At 45.4% G+C, this 20,040-nt stretch overlaps 1 protein-coding gene across 1 annotated transcript in view; it reads left to right on the top strand.

Moving 5' to 3' along the window:
- The window catches only part of LOC118374103 (pappalysin-1-like), a 183,612-nt gene that overhangs the window by 143,918 nt on the left and 19,654 nt on the right, over positions 1-20,040 (top strand). The window contains exons 11-19 of the mRNA XM_052521171.1: positions 577-684; positions 893-1,028; positions 1,181-1,394; positions 5,391-5,559; positions 15,087-15,270; positions 15,399-15,600; positions 15,827-16,028; positions 17,272-17,419; positions 19,442-19,557. Coding sequence (XP_052377131.1) covers positions 577-684; positions 893-1,028; positions 1,181-1,394; positions 5,391-5,559; positions 15,087-15,270; positions 15,399-15,600; positions 15,827-16,028; positions 17,272-17,419; positions 19,442-19,557 — 1,479 coding nt within the window. The remainder of the gene's footprint in view (positions 1-576; positions 685-892; positions 1,029-1,180; positions 1,395-5,390; positions 5,560-15,086; positions 15,271-15,398; positions 15,601-15,826; positions 16,029-17,271; positions 17,420-19,441; positions 19,558-20,040) is intronic.

Below are 20,040 nucleotides of genomic sequence, written 5' to 3'. Positions count from 1 at the left end.
AGACACTTTCTAATGATGCCAATGTACATTGACTTGATTCATAATCTGAAAATCAACATGCAAAATATCTTGTTTCAGTAACAGACTTAAAGAAACATTTTGTTTCCACAAAATGTGTGCAATTATTATGTGCAAATAATGTGAAATGTTTGGGGTAACTAACAATCTTCATCTCTCTCTCTCTCTCTCTCTCTCTCTCTCTCTCTCTCTCCCTCTCACTCTCTCTGTATCTTTCTCTCTCTGTATCTTTCTCTCTCTGTATCTTTCTCTCTCTCTCTCTCTCTCTCTCTCTCTCTCTCTCTCTCTCTCTCTCTCTCTCTCTCTCTCTCTCTCTCTCTCGCTCTCTCTCTCTGTATCTCTCTCTCTCTCTCTCTCTCTCTCTCTCTCTCTCTCTCTCTCTCTCTCTCTCTCTCTCTCTCTCTCTCTCTCTCTCTCTCTCTCTCTCTCTCTCTCTCTCTCTCTCTCTCTCTCTCTCTCTCTCTCTCTCTCTCTCTCTCTCTCTCTCTCACTCTCTCTCTCGCTCTCTCTCTCTGTATCTTTCTCTCTCTGTCTCTGTCTCTCTGTGTGTGTTATCAGACATGCCAGTCCAAGGTATTTGACCTTTCTGACGGAGTGTCCCAGTACGCCTGGTTCCCCTGCAGAGAGGCCCTGCAGTCCTCCAGATACCCTCAGTACTGGCTCAAGGTAGGTCACAGGCCAAAGGTTAAAGATCATGGGATATGGGTGGGCGAAATGCTGAGACTGACCCATGTGGACCTAAATCAACGTTCGGAAGATTTACGCAAAAGCTTAACTTTCCTAAGCTTTTCTCCAGATAGTAATCTGCCCTGTATGAATGTGTATAGTGTTGATAGTTGAGAGAACTGAAAGTAAGTGTTCCCTCCTCGTCCAGGCCAACTTCTCCCACCCCATGGTGGCTGCTGCTGTGATAATCCACCTAGCTGCAGATGGTACGGGCTACATCGACCAGACGCAGTGCAACATCACTGTTAAACTGGTGGACACCAAGGAGGTCATCCACAGCTTAGGTCAGTATCTACAACCTACAGAACTGTAGAAGCATGGAAAGATCTCTTAAACACACTTTAGTCGCACACTTTAAACACACTTTTTTTTCCCTCTTCATCCCTCCTTCCTCTATCTATCTCCCTCCCTCCCTATCCCTGTTGCCTCCTTCCAGGCGATTGGCGTCTGAGCTGCAGGACCAACCCCCTGGTAATCCCAGTGAGCCATGACCTGAGTGTGGCCTTCTACCACACCAAGTCCATCCTGGTCGAGTTCCGCTCCCACCTGGTAGCCATCTCTGGCGTGGGCCTGCGCTCCTTCCAGTTCTTTGACCCAATCACCATCAGCGGGTGCCAGAGCAACGAGATCTACAACCCCATGGGTCAGAGGTGAGGAGGGGGCAGGGAGCTCACAGGGGGAGAAATGGGAGACACTGGAAGCTTTTCAAAGGATTACTGTTTTGCATGCATGTAGAAGGAAATGTGTAGGGAAATCTGTCAAGGAAATGTGCACATGAGCATGTGCACTCACACACAAGGCCCCTGCTATGTGGTCCTCTGTGTGCTTCCGCTTTAGACTCCCCCATACCCCTCACACACACACACACACACACACACACACACACACACACACACACACACACACACACACACACACACACACACACACACACACACACACACACACACACACACACACACACACACACACACACACACACACACACACACACAGGCCTCAAAGAGTTTTGTCAGGGGGCTGTCATAAAAAATAGGGCCATTTGTGGCTTTTGTTGTTTGCCAGTGAAGCAAACGAGACAAGCTAATTGGATGGTGGGACTTATCTGCTCTCGACAGGAAATTGTTTGATGCCACAAAGACAAGTTGCCCTCCTCAGAGTTGTGACCCATTCTACTGAGTTGTCAAATTCAACAACTCACATGTCATTTAGCTTAGTACTGATATGTGTGGTGGCATTTCTTTGGTTTGCTATAGAATATTTCAGTACTGAGTTCTGATACAGTAGATTTACATAGCAAACATTCTGGATGCTCTGTAGACTACTAGCCCCAATTCCAACGACCATACTATACCTGTAGCTCATGTCATTGTCTTCGTGAAGAAATCCTCCCTGGTCCATATAAGATTGAATCGATAGGTTATTAACACAATTGCAATAGATCACATGCAAGAAGGAAAAGCAATAGACATTTAATCTCAATGAGACTGAACATGTGATGAATGAAGGTTCGAACCATTCAAACAAATGTACTAGTGCACATTTCATGCCCTCCTGTTGGACCGTTTGCGCTAAAACTGGTTTGTATCCCAAATGCCATTTGGGACGTATCCTGTTTTTGACTGTTCCTGCAGCAGAGCTCTGGTGGGAGGTGTGAGTTTCCATGCCGACCCAGAGGATCAGTTCAATCATTAGTAATTAGTAATTGCCTAGTATTATGGCTCCTTGTATTGGCATATTTGGGGTTTGTTGTGCTCAGCGGGAGCCATATCTAAGGTGGTTTTGACTGTGTGAATGTGATCTATTTGGCGGCTCCCTGCTTCTACTGCTCCCCCCAAGGCCCCTGAGTCTCTAGAAGGGATTTAGTCCAGGGAGTCTTAAGCTAGAGCGCTCTTCCTCTTTCGCCTCATACTCTCTGACCTTCACTTCTCCTCCACCCTATTCTTTCTCCTCATTCTCCCTCCTTTTCCCTTCCTCCCTCTTCTTCCATCTCCCTCTGCTCCCCGCCCCCTCCCTCTCCTCCTCTTTCAGCTCTTCTCCTCCATGTTCTCTTCTCCCCTCTTCTCCTACTACCTATACTTATTCCCTTCTCTTTGCTCTCCTCCTCCTTTCCCTCCTCCCTCTCTCCAACCAAACAGCCGATTTCCCGTAATAATTCTACCGCTACAAAACACCAAGTCCCTTATTCCCTAAGTTGTTAACAACAGGAGCTATTAACATGACTCAGTCTTATGTTCCACGCTCTTTCTCTTCTCTCTATTCCTCTATTCCATCCCTTATTTTAAACGAGAGGATTTGAGGGGTACTGGCAGATTGTTTGAGTGTGAGTGTGGAGTCTTTTTTTCCCCCCATTTGTCCTTGTCTCCAGTGAAGGTTCAGATGTTGAGTGATGAGATAGTGAGTCCCTTGTAGTAGTCTTCAGACTATTGTTGATTTTTCAATAGGTTTTCCATTTTAATGTAAATGCCATTGTAAGTTAACCCCCAAAAAAAAAAAAAAAAAAAATCAAAGAGACATAGCTGAAACCATATTTTGAACTGGATATTCTTTATGCCTTGTGGTTGATGTAATGTAAAGTGGATTGAAAACAACTCAGTGTTAAGCTGACTATAAAGCCTGTTTCTTTCCACCTTCTCAGCTAAGGATCCTGAAATGTAAACACTGTAGCTCAAGCGGGGAGTTTGGATTTACAATGAGTGTCGGTTTACGTTTGCGTCTGAGTTCTCTCCATACGCTTAGAGGATCTGAGTTTGTTGTTGAGGTGGGATGAGAGGGAGGGAGGTAGAGAGGGGGGGGTGGGGGGATAAGAAGAAGAAAAAAGGGGATAAGGTTTGTGAGAGGGAGATAGAGAACAATAGAGGTACCAATTAGAGGGTATATGATGGAGAGGAAGATGGAGAGCTCAAGAAAAGGTAACAGAAAGAAAGGAAGACAAAAAGAGAGGGAGAATAAAAGAGATGTTCCTGTCATGCATCACAGCAGAGTTGAACAAACTTCCTCGGCAACGCTTTTTTTCTCCAAATGCCCTCTTTCCCCTGCGTCCCAAATGGCACCCTATTCCCTGTATAGCGCACTGCTGGTCAAAAGTAGTAGCACCACATAGGGAATAGGGTGCCACTTGGTACTCAGCTCCCCTCTTCGAGCTTCATAGGGGAAGCCTACAGTAGGCCGACTGTTGTAAAAGACAGCCTCGGGCGTCCCCGCATTCCTTGAGCATGAAAAAAAGTCAGCTGACTGCTACCAACGTAGTGCTTGGCCAGACTCTGCCATTGTAGTCTGCTTACAATATCCTGTTCCTCTTAATTCATCAACCACACTCCCACACACGTGTGTGTGTGCAGACACAGAGACAAACACACACATCTGGACACACAGACTCAAAAGCATACACATGCAAGCACACAGACATCCACTCTGACCATATGTGAACACTTTCTTGGTTAATTCATATCCCCATTTGTTTTATTTGATCCCATCTATTTTCAATGTGTTTGTGTCTTGTGGGCTTTTAAACGGTGAGATTGCTGATACACAGCCACAAGGTATCTATCTATCTATCTAGCCTTCATACAGCACAATGGGGTCTCACTAAGCATTACCTTGTTGCTAACTTCTAGCTACTCCACCTAACCTCAGCCCAGCCTGAACTGAGCAGCGAGCCCCAGAGAATCTTACCTCCAAAGCAGCAGCCCTATACTTCTGATTCAAGACACTTACTCCCTTTGAGATGCTGGTTCTGGTAGCGTCCATCTTTTTAACACACAGCGTATCTTCATGGAAAGAGGAGATGCATTCAATAAGTCGCTGTGTGTTCTCCATGCTATGATGAAGACAGATGTGGAGGTTGACGCTCATATGGGGGACTGTACCGGACTAGTACCGATGTGTAGCCTACAGCCACCGAAGCATCATCCAGGTTGGGGCTACACTTTCGGGAGTTGACGATCCAGCCTACCTTACAGAGGAGGGGGACACGGCGAAGGTTGCCTGATGAAGAACTCATGCCTGTCTATTTTGACTAGCGCTTCTCCGTCCCTGTACCATCAGCAGTCCCTCCACTAGCATATGGTTCCTGAACTTGCCTCAGCCCCCTGGCCTGTCAGCTGTGGAAGTCTCTTTGTTTTATTATTCATACTAGTCTGTATGTCTGGACGACTGTACTGGATGAGGTCTGGGAGGATGTTCTGTGGGGCTTTGCCTCATGGCAGCGTACCAAATGGTGCCCTGCTCTCTCTATATAGAGCACTACCTTGGACTAGAGTCCTATGGGTACCCTATATGGGCCTGGTCAAAAGTAGTGTACCATACTGTGTAGGGAATAGGGTGCTATTCGGGACACTGTCATGGTCCCACTTCCAGGGCAGCCAGGTGAATGCAGCGTGGCACAGTGTGTGTGTGTGTACTTTGTGTTGTATTGTATGCATTGTCCATCCACTGTGCATGTGAATTTAAGTGGGCTGGTGTCTGGCTGTGTTTGCAGCCACACTGTGATTCTGATTCTGATACAAGTTTTTCTTATTTGTATTTTCTTCCCTCCTCCTGTTGTGTCCTATATACACCCTTACATGCAGTATATATGTAGCTACTACGTGCATTATTATACGGGTACCAATTCTCCCCTGTTGTGCATGTGTGTGTCCCTCTAGCTGTGTCCATTACTCGTGTGAGGCCATCGACTGCCAGGAGCCGCTGATCCGCAATGCAGAGCTCAAGTGCAGCAGTCTGGGCTTCTTCAACGGAGCTCGCTGCACCATCACCTGTAACTCCGGCTACGTCCTGCAGGTCCACAGAGACGATGACATCATCAAGACTCAGGTATGCACACAGGCAGACATCGTGGGCCCACATGGTCAGACACACGCACACAAAATGAGACACGGATGCAAATGCACCTCAGAGCAAACATTTTCTAACACGCACACATGTATATGTTCACACACAAAGCATGCACAGATACACATACGCTCACACACATGCACACTCTGCCACACACAGATAGACAAACACGCATGCATGTTCACGTGTAAGCAAACACGCACGCACACACACACACACACACACACACACGGAGACACACACACACACACACAATATCTATGTTTAGTATTTCTGTGCTGCACCATCACCTGCAACAATAGCTATGCATTTCTGCTTCACTGGGACGATGACATCACCAGGTACTCTCTGCTCACTGCGCCCCCCCTCCCTTCTTTCCTCCCTCCTCCCCTTCTTGCCTTCCCTCCCACAGCTCCTCCCTCCCTCCCTCCCCACTCACACAGTGAAGTCATCCTCACAGAGTGCTGTGTGTGTCTGTATGTTAACGGATATGTTTGTGGTGTTTGCTGAGATGAAATACACTGCAACAGATCTGAATGTGCACTAAAATCGTTACGTTGCATTAACGAGCTGAGGGCAAAAAAATATCCATGCAAGACGTGGAGTACTGGAGTAAGAGCTTTCAGGTTACCAAGATGTCTCAGCATCAACCCCCACACACCAGACACTCAACAGACGGGGAGCGCAGACATTGACACACAAACACCAAAAACAGAAGCATGCAGGCAAGCACAAACCACCCTAAACAAACAAAGATGTTAGTTCACAGCCACGCAGTAAAACCCGTTCACTCCCACAGAGGGCTCGTAAAGACAACAGCACCAGAGCTTTATCCCCCTCCCAGGCTCTGTTAACAGACCTGCAAGCTAATCAATTAATGCTCCCTAAAACACACACACAGAGAGAGAGAGAGAGAGAGAGAGAGAGAGAGAGAGAGAGAGAGAGAGAGAGAGAGAGAGAGAGAGAGAGAGAGAGAGAGAGAGAGAGAGAGAGAGAGAGAGAGAGAGAGAGAGAGAGAGAGAGAGAGAGAGAGAGAGAGAGAGAGAGAGAGAGAGAGAGAGAGGGGCAGAGAGAGAGAGAGAGGGAGTGGGGGAGACAGAGAGCGAGCCGGAGAGAGAGAGAGAGGAAGAGACAAGGGGCGCAGAGAGAGAGAGAAAGGCAGAGAGGGAGAGAAAGGGAGCGGGATTGTTTGTATGTGAGAGAGAGAAAGAGATAGAGAGAACACAAGAAAGAGTGAGAGAACACAAGACAGAGAAAGAGAGAGAGAGAAATTAAATTAGTGAGGTGGAGTGACCCATATAGACGGAGTGAATGAATGATGTTTTGTTTTGGGTCTGGATTCCAGCGTCAGTACCGGGGCACTCCCTCCTGTTTGCTCTGGCTATTAACATAATGGAGCACCACCTCAACTGGTTTTATGTTGGTGAGGATGAACATGTGGAAGTGGTTATGTGGGGGATCTGACTGGAGCAGGGGGCAGGGGAAGCATACTGTACACACAAACACACGCGCACACCCACGCACACACACATACACACACACACACAAACCCACGTACCCACCCACGCACACACTCACACACACAAACACACGCACCCACCCACACACACACACACGCACCCACCCACGCACCCACCCACGCGCACACACACACACACACACACACACACACACACACACACACACACACACACACACACACACACACCCACGCACACACACACACACACACACACCCACGCACACACACGCACCCACGCACACGCACACACACACACACGCACACACACACACGCATATAAGCCCATTCACACGCGCACACATGCGCACACACACACACACACACACACACTTGTTCATTGTGTATATGTGTGTGCATAGTCAGACTTACAGTCAGACTACATACACAACTCAGGAGCATCATGTCCATATGGCTAGGTGTTTGTGTGTTTCCTGTGTGTCGGTTCTCTATTCACGAGCATGTCAGCACTACGCCCATATACGTATGCACCAACACACGAATGGTACGGGTCATTTCAGTTGAAAAGCATTTTGGTGTATGTAAACAAACTATTAGTGTGGCCCATTTGGGATGCAAGCTGTTCAGGTCTATTACACGATGAAATATGTTACTACCAGCTGTGAGAAATTCGCTTCATTACCATCTGACCATCAGACTTAACGGCATTACGTTTAATTGACAGGGCATGATGTTGATTAATGTGTCAATGGTAACTCGCTTAGGGATGAAGGATTGAAGGATTTACTTGAGGGAGGAGAGATGGGGTGGGAGAGGGTGTGTAAACTACATGAGAAATCGGTATTTGAAGGCTCTTGCAGCAGGGGCAATTATTCAGGACTGTGGAGGGAGGGAGGGAATTAAAAAAGAGAGGGGAAAAAGAAAGAAAGAAAGAAAGAAAGACAACTTCAGCTCACCTCAGATGCCCCTTCCCTTGTCGTAACTTGGGGACAATACAATGACATCCTCTTTGTTCTTCCTTCTTTTCATCCCCCCTCTCTTCTCCTCCTCTCCCTGGTCCCTGTGCTCGAGAGGTTAAAAAGTGCAGTGTGAAGCACAATTCTATCTCCTTCCCATTAGCCGACTACATTCTTGCTTCACCGGTGTCAAAGTGGTTACTGGAACTCCGCCTCTCAGATGATGGTATCTCCAAAACAATATGTTCCCCCACGCCTATTTGTGTTTTTTTTTATAATGCAATCCATTTGTGTCCCAGATGTCTCCGCTGATAACCTGTGTGTGGAGAGTGGGTGGGGGGTGGGGTGTGGGGGGTTGGGTAGGTTACTTTCGAAATGTAATCCGTTACAGTATTATTTGTATTGATCTTTATTTATTGGTATTTATTTATTTGCACACGACAAAATACAAAAACAATATGATGAATGTTTAAAATGTAAACAAAAATCACGTGCAGGAGTGATGTGGCTCAGTTGGTAGAGCACGGTGCTTAAAATGCCAGGGTTGTTGGTTCAGTTCCCACGGCGGGACCAGTACGAAGAGATAAAGTATGAAATTGTATTCACTCGCTACTGTATGTCCCTCTGGATAAGAGCATCTGCTATATGAATAATAAAACATGTAAACCCGGATAGGCTTGTAGGCACCTCCCACTTTCAATGTTTATCAAACAAAACCATACAAAAAACATAATCAGGTTTTTAAGAGAGATAAACAAATGATTGGGGATTTACACAAAGATGAAGGAAAACATGGTGAATTAGAGGGAAAAAAACAAAAACTCCCGTAAAATGCATAATGGAAATAAAAGGCTGATCGGCAGAGAAGTTATTGGGGTGAGGAAGTTAAGTGGAATGTCCCTTAAAGGCCCAGTGCTTTAAATCATATTGTACAACAGCTAATGAAATGAACACCATAAAAGTGTGTTTGCATGCGTGTGTGTTAGAATTATGACCAGGAGTTTTTCCTGGTCAGGTCACATGGTCAAGGAAAAAACTCCTGGCCTGACGGCTTGAGGAACGAGAAAAACAACCACACTCTCAACGCTGTACTTGAAAGAGCCCATTTCTTCCAGGTGGTATACAATTGTATGTCTGATACTACTGGGATGTTTTGGGGGGAAACTCCAGTTACTGCTTGGAGTGGCTACAATAGTCCTGTCAGAGATGCCAGCAGTACGGCTAGTTCTGTAGTGTTATACTATATGTAGGGTCAGCCTGGGTAAAAGGGTGAGAAGAAAGGGGATGGGACTGTGTGTCTGTCTGTCTTGAATTAGGCCTAGTAGCCAGGGGTTGTTAAACCAACTCTGGAGGAGAGAGAGGCAGCTGTAAAGATTTTAAAGAAGGAAACTCCAAGCACACAAACTGTATACACACTTGAGCATACACTGTCGTAAACACACACACACACACACACACACACACGCACACACGCACGCACGCACGCACGCACGCACGCACGCACGCACGCACGCACACACACACACACACACAGAAACACACTTGAGCATACACTGTCGTAAACACACACACACACACACGCACGCACGCACGCACGCACGCACGCACGCACGCACGCACGCACGCACGCACGCACGCACGCACGCACACACACACACACACACACACACACACACACACACACACACACACACACACACACACACACACACACACACACACACACACACACACACACACACACACACACAGAAACACACTTGGATGTGCCAACACCAGCCATTAGTCATAGTATTATTGTGTAGAGGCTTTTGTCAGAGTAATATTCATTGATTGATTATTCGAATTCCATCTTGTTCTGCACTCTGTTATATGTGAGATGCATATGTTATTTTTTACAAATGTGAAGATAACTGATTTATATCAACGAAACATGATACTTTTTTTGGTGTATCATATAATAGAATCAAGATGTAAGATGGAAACATAGGAAACAACAGATACATAACTTTAACACAGCCCAGCTTGTGACCTTTAAACCTTGGTCACACTAAAAATAAGCATGTGTACAGTGCCTTCGGAAAGTATTCTGACCCCTTGACCTTTTCCACGTTTGTTACTTTACAGCCTTATTCTAAAGTGGATGAAATAAAACAGTTTCGTCAGCAATCTACACACAATACCCCGTAATGACAAAGCAAATGTATTAAAAACAAAAAAACTGAAATAACTTTACATAAGTATTCAGTCCCTTTGCTACGAGACTCGAAATTGAGCTCAGGTGCATCGTGTTTTCATCGATCATACTTGAGATGTTTCAACAACTTGACTGGAGTCCACCTGTGGTAAATTCAATTTATTGGACATGATTTGGAAAGGCACACACCTGTCTCTATAAGGTCCCACAGTTGAAACAAAAACCAAGCCATGAGGTCAAAGGAATTGTCCATAGAGCTCTGAGACAGGATCTGGGGAAGGGTACCAACACATTTTCTACAGCATTGAAGGTCCTCAAGAACACAGTGGCCTCCATCAATCTTAAATGGAAGAAGTTTCGAACCACCAAGACTCTTCCTAGAGTTGGCCGACGGGAAAACTGAGCAGACAGGGAAGAAGGGCCTTGGTCAGGGAGGTGTCCAAGAACCCGATGGTCACTCTGACAGAGCTCCTCTTTGGAGATGGGAGAACCTTCCATAAGGACAACCATCTCTGCAGCACTCCACCAATTAGGCCTTTATGGTAGAGTGGCCAGGCGGAAGCCACTCATCAAGTAAAAGGCACATGATGGCCCGATATGAGTTTGCCAAAAAGGTACCTACGGACCCTCAGACCATAAGAAAAAAGATTCTGGTCTGATGAAACCAAGATTGAACTCTTTGGCCTGAATGCCAAGCGTCACATCTGGAGGAAACCGGGCACCATCCCTACTGTGAAGCGTGGTGGTGGCAGCATCATGCTGAGGGGATGTTTTTCAGTGGCAGGGAGACTTGTCAGGATCGAGGCAAAGATAAACGGAGCAAAGTACAGAGAGATCCTAGATAAAAACCTGCTCCAGAGCGCTTCGGATCTCAGACTGGGGCGAAGCACACAGCCAAGACAACACAGGAGTGGCTTCGGGGCAAGTCTCTTAATGTCCTTGAGTTGCCCAGCCAGAGCCCAGACTTGAACCCGATCGAACATCTCTGAAAATAGCTGTGCAGCAATGCACCCCATCGATGCTGACAGAGTGGTTAGAGTGTTGGACTAGGAACCAGAAGGTGGTAAGTTCAAACCCCTGAGCTGACAAGGTACAAATCTGTCGTTCTGCCCCTGAACAGGCAGTTAACCCACTGTTCCTAGGCCGTCATTGAAAATAAGAATTTGTTCTTAACTGACTTGCCTAGTTAAATAAAGATAAAAAAATAAAAAAGTGGGTTCTTCACGAAAAAGTCCACAACATTTTTGGCAGCGTTGGCCATTCTACCATTCTGGCGGATAAAACTGCATACTTGTTCTGGTAGCTAGCTAGCTACTGAAGTTGGCAAAGCAAATGTAAATACATTGCACTAAATGAACACAAAAATAAAGTTATAAAACCAAGAAAACTATAATATACCTCCTCCATCTCCTGTAATTTGAAAAAAGTGATATTGTAACGATTCTCCTCTACTGAGGAGGAGTAGGAAGGATCGGACCAATATGCAGCGTGGTACGTGTCCATGTTAATATTTATTTAAACTGAACACAAAAACAAAATAACAAGAGAACGAATGAAAACGAAACAGTTCTGTCTGGTGCAGACAGAGACAGAAAACGATCACCCACAACTCAAAATGGGAAAAACAGGCTACCTAAGTATGGTTCTCAATCAGAGACAACAATCGACAGCTGCCTCTGATTGGGAACCGTACCAGGACAAACACAGAAATACAAACATAGAAATCAAAACATAGAATGCCCAACCCAACTCACGCCCTGACCAAACTAAAACAGAGACATAAAAAAGGAACTAAGGTCAGAACGTGACAAATAAGAATTGAATAATATAAAAAGAAATGCTCAACTCTCCCTCAAAACTCATAATCTCTATCCAACAATGTCATCAAGCCTCTCAACACCTCTCAAACCCCCATAATGCTCTTTGTGGCACAATCCCAAAACAACTCACTAGGTTTGTTCTCTGATTCTAATTCTATGATTGGATAGACAACATGTCAGTTCATACGGCAAAAGCTTTGATTGGTTGGAGGACGTCCTCCGGAAGTGGTCATAATTACAATATATGTATATGGAAGGTGGTGAGAACAACAAACTTCCTAGGTTTTGTATTGAAGTTAATGTAGCCAGAGGAGGACAGAAGCTAGCTGTCCTCCGGCAACACCATGATTTGATTTGTATCTCTTTTAGTCCACATTTAGACTCATCTTCCAAGAGTCCTTAAACATTGAAATGCAATTTATAATACGAACACATTTTCACATATAACACACTATTACAAAATACAGAATATACTAACATAATGAGCCAATAAATACTCAATCTAAAAAATATTGATTCTTCATCTACTATAGTCCCACAACATTTCTATGTATTATATTTAAATGGCTTTAAAATAATGTTTACATTTATGTATTGAAAGGTTTATGGTTTGCTCAGTTAATTTATTCAATTTCTTTACTGCTTTAAATGTAAATGTTCTTTTGCCTATTTCACTTGATTGTGCTACCCCAGAGAGTGCCGTTGAGGCTACTGTTACATATAACACACTACTGTAGGCTTTCATTGCAAAACAGTGTATTTTAATAAATCATTTGTTGACATATGAATATATTTAAAAGGGTTATTAAAAACTTTTTTAATTTTTCACTATTTTTTTTTTTTTTTTAATTTCACTGAGGAGGATGGACCCCTCCCTCCTCTGAGAAGCCTCCACTGATTTCAGTTGTTGTTTTTTATAAATTAGCAAACATTTATGAAAAACTGTTTTTGCTTTGTCATTATGGGGTATTGTGTGTAGATTTATGAGGGAAAAAACGATTTAATCCATTTTAGAATATGGCTGTAACATAACAAAATATGGTAAACGTCAAGGGGTCTGAATACTTTCCGAAGGCACTCTATATGTAATTCAAGTCTGGACCAGTCTGAAATCTGGACATTTACCCAAATACTGGGTTGGCAAAACCATTTCTTCTTTCTGTTTAACATTTTTACTGGAAAAGACAGCATCACAAACACACTTGACACACAGACGACCCTGAGATTCCATTTTCACTTTCGTGTCTTGATATACAATATGACCTTTTGGTCATCAAAGATGGAGTGGCTTAGAGAGGAGCGGTATGGTACCTACTGTGTCTGCATGTGTCTGCGTGCTTGCGCTGGTGCGTCTACATGTGTGTACCTATATACAGTGGGGCAAAAAAGTATTTAGTCAGCCATCAATTGTGCAAGTTCTCCCACTTAAAAAGACGAGAGAGGCCTGTAATTTTCATCATAGGTACACTTCAACTATGACAGACAAAATGAGAAAAAAAATCCAGAAAATCACATTGTAGGATTTTTAATTAATTTATTTGCAAATTATGGTGGAAAATAAGTATTTGGTCAAAAAAAAAAGTTTATCTCAATACTTTGTTATATACCCTTTGTTGGCAATGACAGGTCAAACATTTTCTGTAAGTCTTCACAAGGTTTTCACACACTGTTGCTGGTATTTTGGCCCATTCCTCCATGCAGATCTCCTCTAGAGCAGTGATGTTTGGGGCTGTTGCTGGGCAACACAGACTTTCAACTCCCTCCAAAGATTTTCTATGGGGTTGAGATCTGGAGACTGGCTAGGCCACTCCAGGACCTTGAAATGCTTCCTTTGAAGCCACTCCTTCATTGCCCGGGCGGTGTGTTTGGGATCATTGTCATGCTGAAAGACCCAGCCACGTTTCATCTTCAATGCCCTTGCTGATGGAAGGAGGTTTTCACTCAAATTGTCACGATACATGGCCCCATCCATTCTTTCCTTTACACGGATCAGTCGTCCTGGTCCCTTTGCAGAAAAACAGCCCCAAAGAATGATGTTTCCACCCCCATGCTTCACAGTAGGTATGGTGTTCTTTGGATGCAACTCAGCATTCTCTGTCCTCCAAACACGACGAGTTGAGTTTTTACCAAAAAGTTATATTTTGGTTTCATCTGACCATATGACATTCTCCCAATATTCTTCTGGATCATCCAAATGCTCTCTAGCAAACTTCAGACGGGCCTGGACATGTACTGGCTTAAGCAGGGGGACATGACAGAGGAGCCTCTTAAAGAAGAAGTTACAGGTCTGTGAGAGCCAGAAATCTTGCTTGTTTGTAGGTGACCAAATACTTATTTTCCACCATAATTTGCAAATAAATTCATAAAAAATCCTACAATGTGATTTTCTGGATTTTTTCCCCGTCATTTTGTCCGTCATAGTTGAAGTGTACCAATGATGAAAATTACAGGCCTCTCTCATCTTTTTAAGTTGGAGAACTTGCACAATTGGTGGCTGACTAAATACTTTTTTTGCCCCTCTTTTGAATATCACCGTTCGCTGAAGGGAAAGGTGCCAACATTCCTCCCAGATTGTGTTCTGACCACACCATGCTGTGATGGGATCAGAACAAACCGTGAACACATCCTCCCTATGTGGAGTTGGAAGAAAATGTGTTCGGGATAATCCCCAGTGTACTAGTTCCGCGAAGAAGTATCACCCTCCCCTCATTCTAAATGTGTTTTGCATTAGGATGATATGAACGTTGATGGATATCATGACCTGCAATGGTTTTTCATCAGCAGTTACCTGAGCCGCTAACAAAGCCCAGTCAGTTAAGTGCGTGACATTTAAGAACGGCTTGGCTCTGTCCTGTTACAACGGCTTGTTGAGCAAGCTCTAAATTGACGGACATATGTGCGTGTCATTGCTCTCTCTGTGTGAGTGTGCGGTATGTACCATATTGGGTGGGGGTGGGTATGTGTCTGTCTGTGTTTGCATGTGTTTGTGCGTGTGTGTGCTCCTTGCATCCATGTGTGTTGTCCCAATTTTAAATTGTCTCCCCTCACTCCAGTCGGACTCAACAGTGACCATCACCTGTGCAGATGGAAAGTGGAATAAGCAGGTGTCGTGTGAGCCAGTAGACTGTGGCCTACCAGACAAGTACCACGTCCACCCAGCCCACTTTAACTTCCCTGAGGGAACTACTTATGGCAAGAGGAGTACCTTCCAGTGCAGGGAGCCTGCCCAGCTTGTAGGTGAGATACACTGTCTCAACACACACACTGTCTCAACACACACACTGTCTCATGGCTAACCAGATATTTTTTTTACATCTCGTATACTGTATATTGTTCTCTGTGTTCAACTATTTGTCCACCCCCAGGTTCTAACAACACCCTGACGTGTCTGGAGGATGGTCTGTGGTCGTTCCCCGAGGCGCTGTGTGAGCTGCGCTGTCCGGCATCGCCCCATGTGCCCAACGCCATGTTGCAGACCAAGCGCTGCAACGACACAGGCCTCAAAGTGGGCTCCCTCTGCAAGTACAAGTGCAAGCCGGGCTACCACGTCACCAACAAGCCCAAAAGGTATCCGACCACCCATGTTTTCCATTTGGGGTCAGTTCCATTTAAGTTCAGTACAAAATGACTGGGTTTGAAATGGGAATTGATCCAAATGATTCTGTCCAACTCTTGATCTTCACCTTTCCCACCATTTCGACATGGAACATGTCTTTAGTCTTTGTCCTCTCAATTCAGTTCCACTCAACTCAACCCAACATGTTCTGCCTTGGTCTTCATCTGTGGTTGTCAGGCGAGCATTTAAGCGTCAGTGCACGGAGGACGGCAGCTGGCTGGAGGGGGCGTGCGAACCGGTGACCTGTGACCCTCCGCCCGCCATCTTCCACGGCATGTACCAGTGCACCGACGGCTTTCGCTTCGACAGCACCTGCTGGATCAACTGCCCCAGAGCCAACCACACGGTGAGACCGCTGCACACCGCTCCATGCAAGCAGGTCTGTCTCTCTCTACTCCGCCGCTCAACTGTCTGTCTGTGTTCGTTGGGCTTTCTGTCAATGGGCCTTTTGTCTGTCCGTCTATCTGTCTGTCTTTGGGTCTGTTTGACTTTCTGTCTTTTGGGCTCACTGTCTGGCTATGGGTCTGTCTGTCTGTCTGTCTGTCTGTCTGTCTGTCTGTCTGTCTGTCTGTCTGTCTGTCTGTCTGTCTGTCTGTCTGTCTGTCTGTGAGGCTGTCTATCTGTCTGTGGGGCCGTGTGCTTTGTACGTCCGCGGAACTGTCCATCTGTATGTCTGTCTGCGGAACTGTCTATCTGTATGTCTGTCTGCGGAACTGTCCATCTGTATGTCTGTCTGCGGAACTGTCCATCTGTATGTCTGTCTGCGGAACTGTCCATCTGTATGTCTGTCTGCGGAACTGTCTATCTGTGTGTGTTTATGTTTACGTGTGTCTCTAGTTGTCTGTCTGTCTGTCTGTCTGTCTGTCTGTCTGTCTGTCTGTCTGTCTGTCTGTCTGTCTGTCTGTCTGTCTGTCTGTCAGCTGTTCGCCTGTATCTGTTGTCTTTGTGATGTGTGAGAGAATAATGTGTTAGGCAAGGGGAGATATAATGCACAAATGTGGAAGAAGGTACAGTAAATATGCACTATTTTTACACATGCACTTTCTCACATATTCACAGTGTACATGACACTCACACAAAATGTATTGCCCTTGACCCAAGGATCTCTCTGTGCGATAGCCTTTGATGCAGTGGTGTGTAGATTAGCATGTCCCGGTGTGTGTGGCTGTATTATAATGAGAGGATCAGAGGGTGTTAGGATCTCCAGTGTTAGCATGTACAGTATGATTCGTAGACAGAGGAGATTACCCCTCTCTCACATTCTCTTTCTCTCGCGCGCTCCCTCCCTCGCTCTCTCTCTCTCTCTCTCTCTCTCTCTCTCTCTCTCTCTCTCTCTCTCTCTCTCTCTCTCTCTCTCTCTCTCTCTCTCTCTCTCTCTCACCCTCCATCAGTCCCACTGAAGTAGCACGGCCAGTTATTAGAATGACATTGATTTTCAAAATAGTTGTGCCACAGACAGATACAACAATGTTATAACCTCTCTAATCCTCCTTCACTACAGGCTCCAATTATTATCATGTTTCATGGTAGTACTGAAGGTGGTTCTCAATGTCCTCGGTGTGTGTGTGTGTGCGTGTGCGTGCATGTCTGTGCCTGCGTGTGCGTGCGTGTGTGCGAAGCAGGGGCCCAGCACCAATGTGATCCGTTGTAGGAAGGACGGCAACTGGACGGGTTCCTTCAAGCTCTGTCCTCAGAGCAAGGGACAGTGCTCTCTACCTCAAAACCTTAACCCTAGCATACGAGTCAGCTGCAAGAAGGGACATGGAATAGGTCTGTATATGCACTATGTGTGTGACATAGTAAAAACCATATATTATACACTATGTTTGTCAGAATATAGAGCATCACTAGGGACCAGAGTAATTCCTGGTCCTAAGGTTAAGTTACATTCTGGGACCTTGACATAGAAAATATGGGACGACAGTTAGCATAGCGGTTAGAGCGTTGGGCCAGTAGCCAAAAGGTCGCTAGCTCGAAATCCCTGAGCAGGTGAAAAAACTGTCAATGTGCCCTTGAGCGAGGCACTTAATCCTAATTGCTCCCGGGTCACCTTTGATAATGGCTGACCCTAGCCATGACCCCACTTTTCAAGGGTGTCTCCGGTGGAGTGGGGAAATGCAAAAAACACATTTCCATTTCATACATGCGTATGATACACACTTGTACAAACAGGACAAATAAACTCAGCAAAAAAAGAAACATCCTATCACTGTCAACTGTGTTTATTTTCAGCAAACCTAACATGTGTAAATATTTGTATGAACATAACAATATTCAACAACTGAGACATAAACTGAACAAGTTCCACAACCATGTGACTAACAGAAAAGTAATAATGTACACAAAGGGGAGGTCAAAATAAAGTAACAGTCAGTATCTGGTGTGGCCACCAGCTGCATTAAGTACTGCAGTGCATCTCCTCCTCATGGACTGCACCAGATTTGCCAGTTCTTGCTGTGAGATGTTACCCCACTCTTCCACCAAGGTACCTGCAAGTTCCCAGACATTTCTGGGGGGAATGGCCCTAGCCCTCACCCTCCAATCCAACAGGTCCCAGAAGGGAATGAGATTCGGGCTCTGCGCTGGCCATGGCAGAACACTGACAATCCTGTCTTGCAGGAAATCACGCACAGAATGAGCAGTATGGCTGGTAGCATTGTCATTCTGGAGGGTCATGTCAGGATGAGCCTGCAGGAAGGGTACCACATGATGGAGGAGGATGTCTTCCCTGTAACGCACAGAATTGAGATTGCCTGCATTGACAACAAGCTCAGTCCGATGATGCTGTTACACCGCCCCAGACCATGACGGACCCTCCACCTCCAAATCCATCCTGCTCCAGAGTACAGGCCTCGGTGTAACGCTCATTCCTTCGACGATAAATGCGAATCCGACCATCACCCCTGGTGAGACAAAACCACGACTCGTCTGTGAAGAGCACTTTTTGCCAGTCCAGTCTGGTCCAGCGACAGTGGGTTTGTGCCCATAGGCGACGTTGTTGCCGGTGATGTCTGGTGAGGACCTGCTTACAATAGGCCAACAAGCCCTCAGTTCAGCCTCTCTCATCCTGAGCACTGATGGAGGGATTGTGCGCTCCAGTTGTTGTTGCCATCCTGTACCTGTCCTGCAGGTGTGATGTTCGGATGTACTGATCTTGGGCAGGTGTTGTTACACGTGGTCTGTCACTGCGAGGACGATCAGCTGTCCGTCCTGTCTCCCTGTGGCGCTGTCTTAGGCATCTCACAGTACGGACATTGCAATTTATTGCCCTTGCCACATCTGCAGTCCTCATGCTTCCTTGCAACATGCCTAAGGCGCGTTCACGCAGTTGAGCAGGGACCCTGGGCATCTTTCTTTTGGTGTTTTTCAGAGTCAGTAGAAAGGCCTCTTTAGTGTTCTAAGTTTTCATAACTGTGACCTTAATTGCCTACCATCTCTAAGCTGTTTGCGTCTTAACAACTGTTCCACAGGTGCATGTTCATTAATTGTTTATTGTTCATTGAACAAGCATGGGAAACAGTGTTTAAACCCTTTATAATGAAGATCTGTGAAGTTATTTGGATATTTACGAATTATCTTTGAAAGACAGGGTCCTGAAAAAGGGACGTTTCTTTTTTTGCTGAGTTTATAACCACCCACCAAGTTATTATTATTATTATTATTATCATCATCAAATAGATGGATATGAATTAAAGTGTTGTTTTCTAAATAGAATAAAACCTGATTTGATGTTTGAACAGTTTGTGCAGACACTGATGATATCGTTGGGTTTGTTTTGTAACACACACACAGGTGAGGAGTGTGAGCTGACGTGCAGGGACAATAACAGCGACGTGGTGATCCTGCTTAGCAACATGACCGCAGACAGCATGCGCAAGGAGCACTGGAGAAACCCACCCAAAGTCAAGGTGTGTGTGTGTGTGTGTGTGTGTGTGTGTGTGTGTGTGTGTGTGTGTGTGTGTGTGTGTGTGTGTGTGTGTGTGTGTGTGTGTGTGTGTGTGTGTGTGTGTGTGTGTGTGTGTGTGTGTGTGTGTGTGTGTGTGTGTGTGTGTGTGTCTGTTACAAGTATCACAGACATACTTCACAAAGCACTGCTGCTCATGATCCTTCCTATTAGGAATTTGACACTGCGTGTCTATATCCTGGTAATATTATGAACTACAGACCGAGCCATTCCCACCTACTGTCTCTCTGTGGCCAAATCATATTGGGTGGCGACAACGGAAAACACATCATATTGATAGGAACAGAGAAAGACAGACAGACAGACAGACAGACAGACAGACAGACAGACAGACAGACAGACAGACAGACAGACAGACAGACAGACAGACAAAGACAGTATGGGACAACAACATAAGAGGAAGCCTCTGCGAGAGTTCAATCAGAGA

Source organism: Oncorhynchus keta, chromosome 6 (genome assembly GCF_023373465.1).
Source record: "Oncorhynchus keta strain PuntledgeMale-10-30-2019 chromosome 6, Oket_V2, whole genome shotgun sequence".
NCBI lineage: Eukaryota > Metazoa > Chordata > Actinopteri > Salmoniformes > Salmonidae > Oncorhynchus > Oncorhynchus keta.
This window is presented reverse-complemented; position numbering and strand designations above follow the sequence as displayed.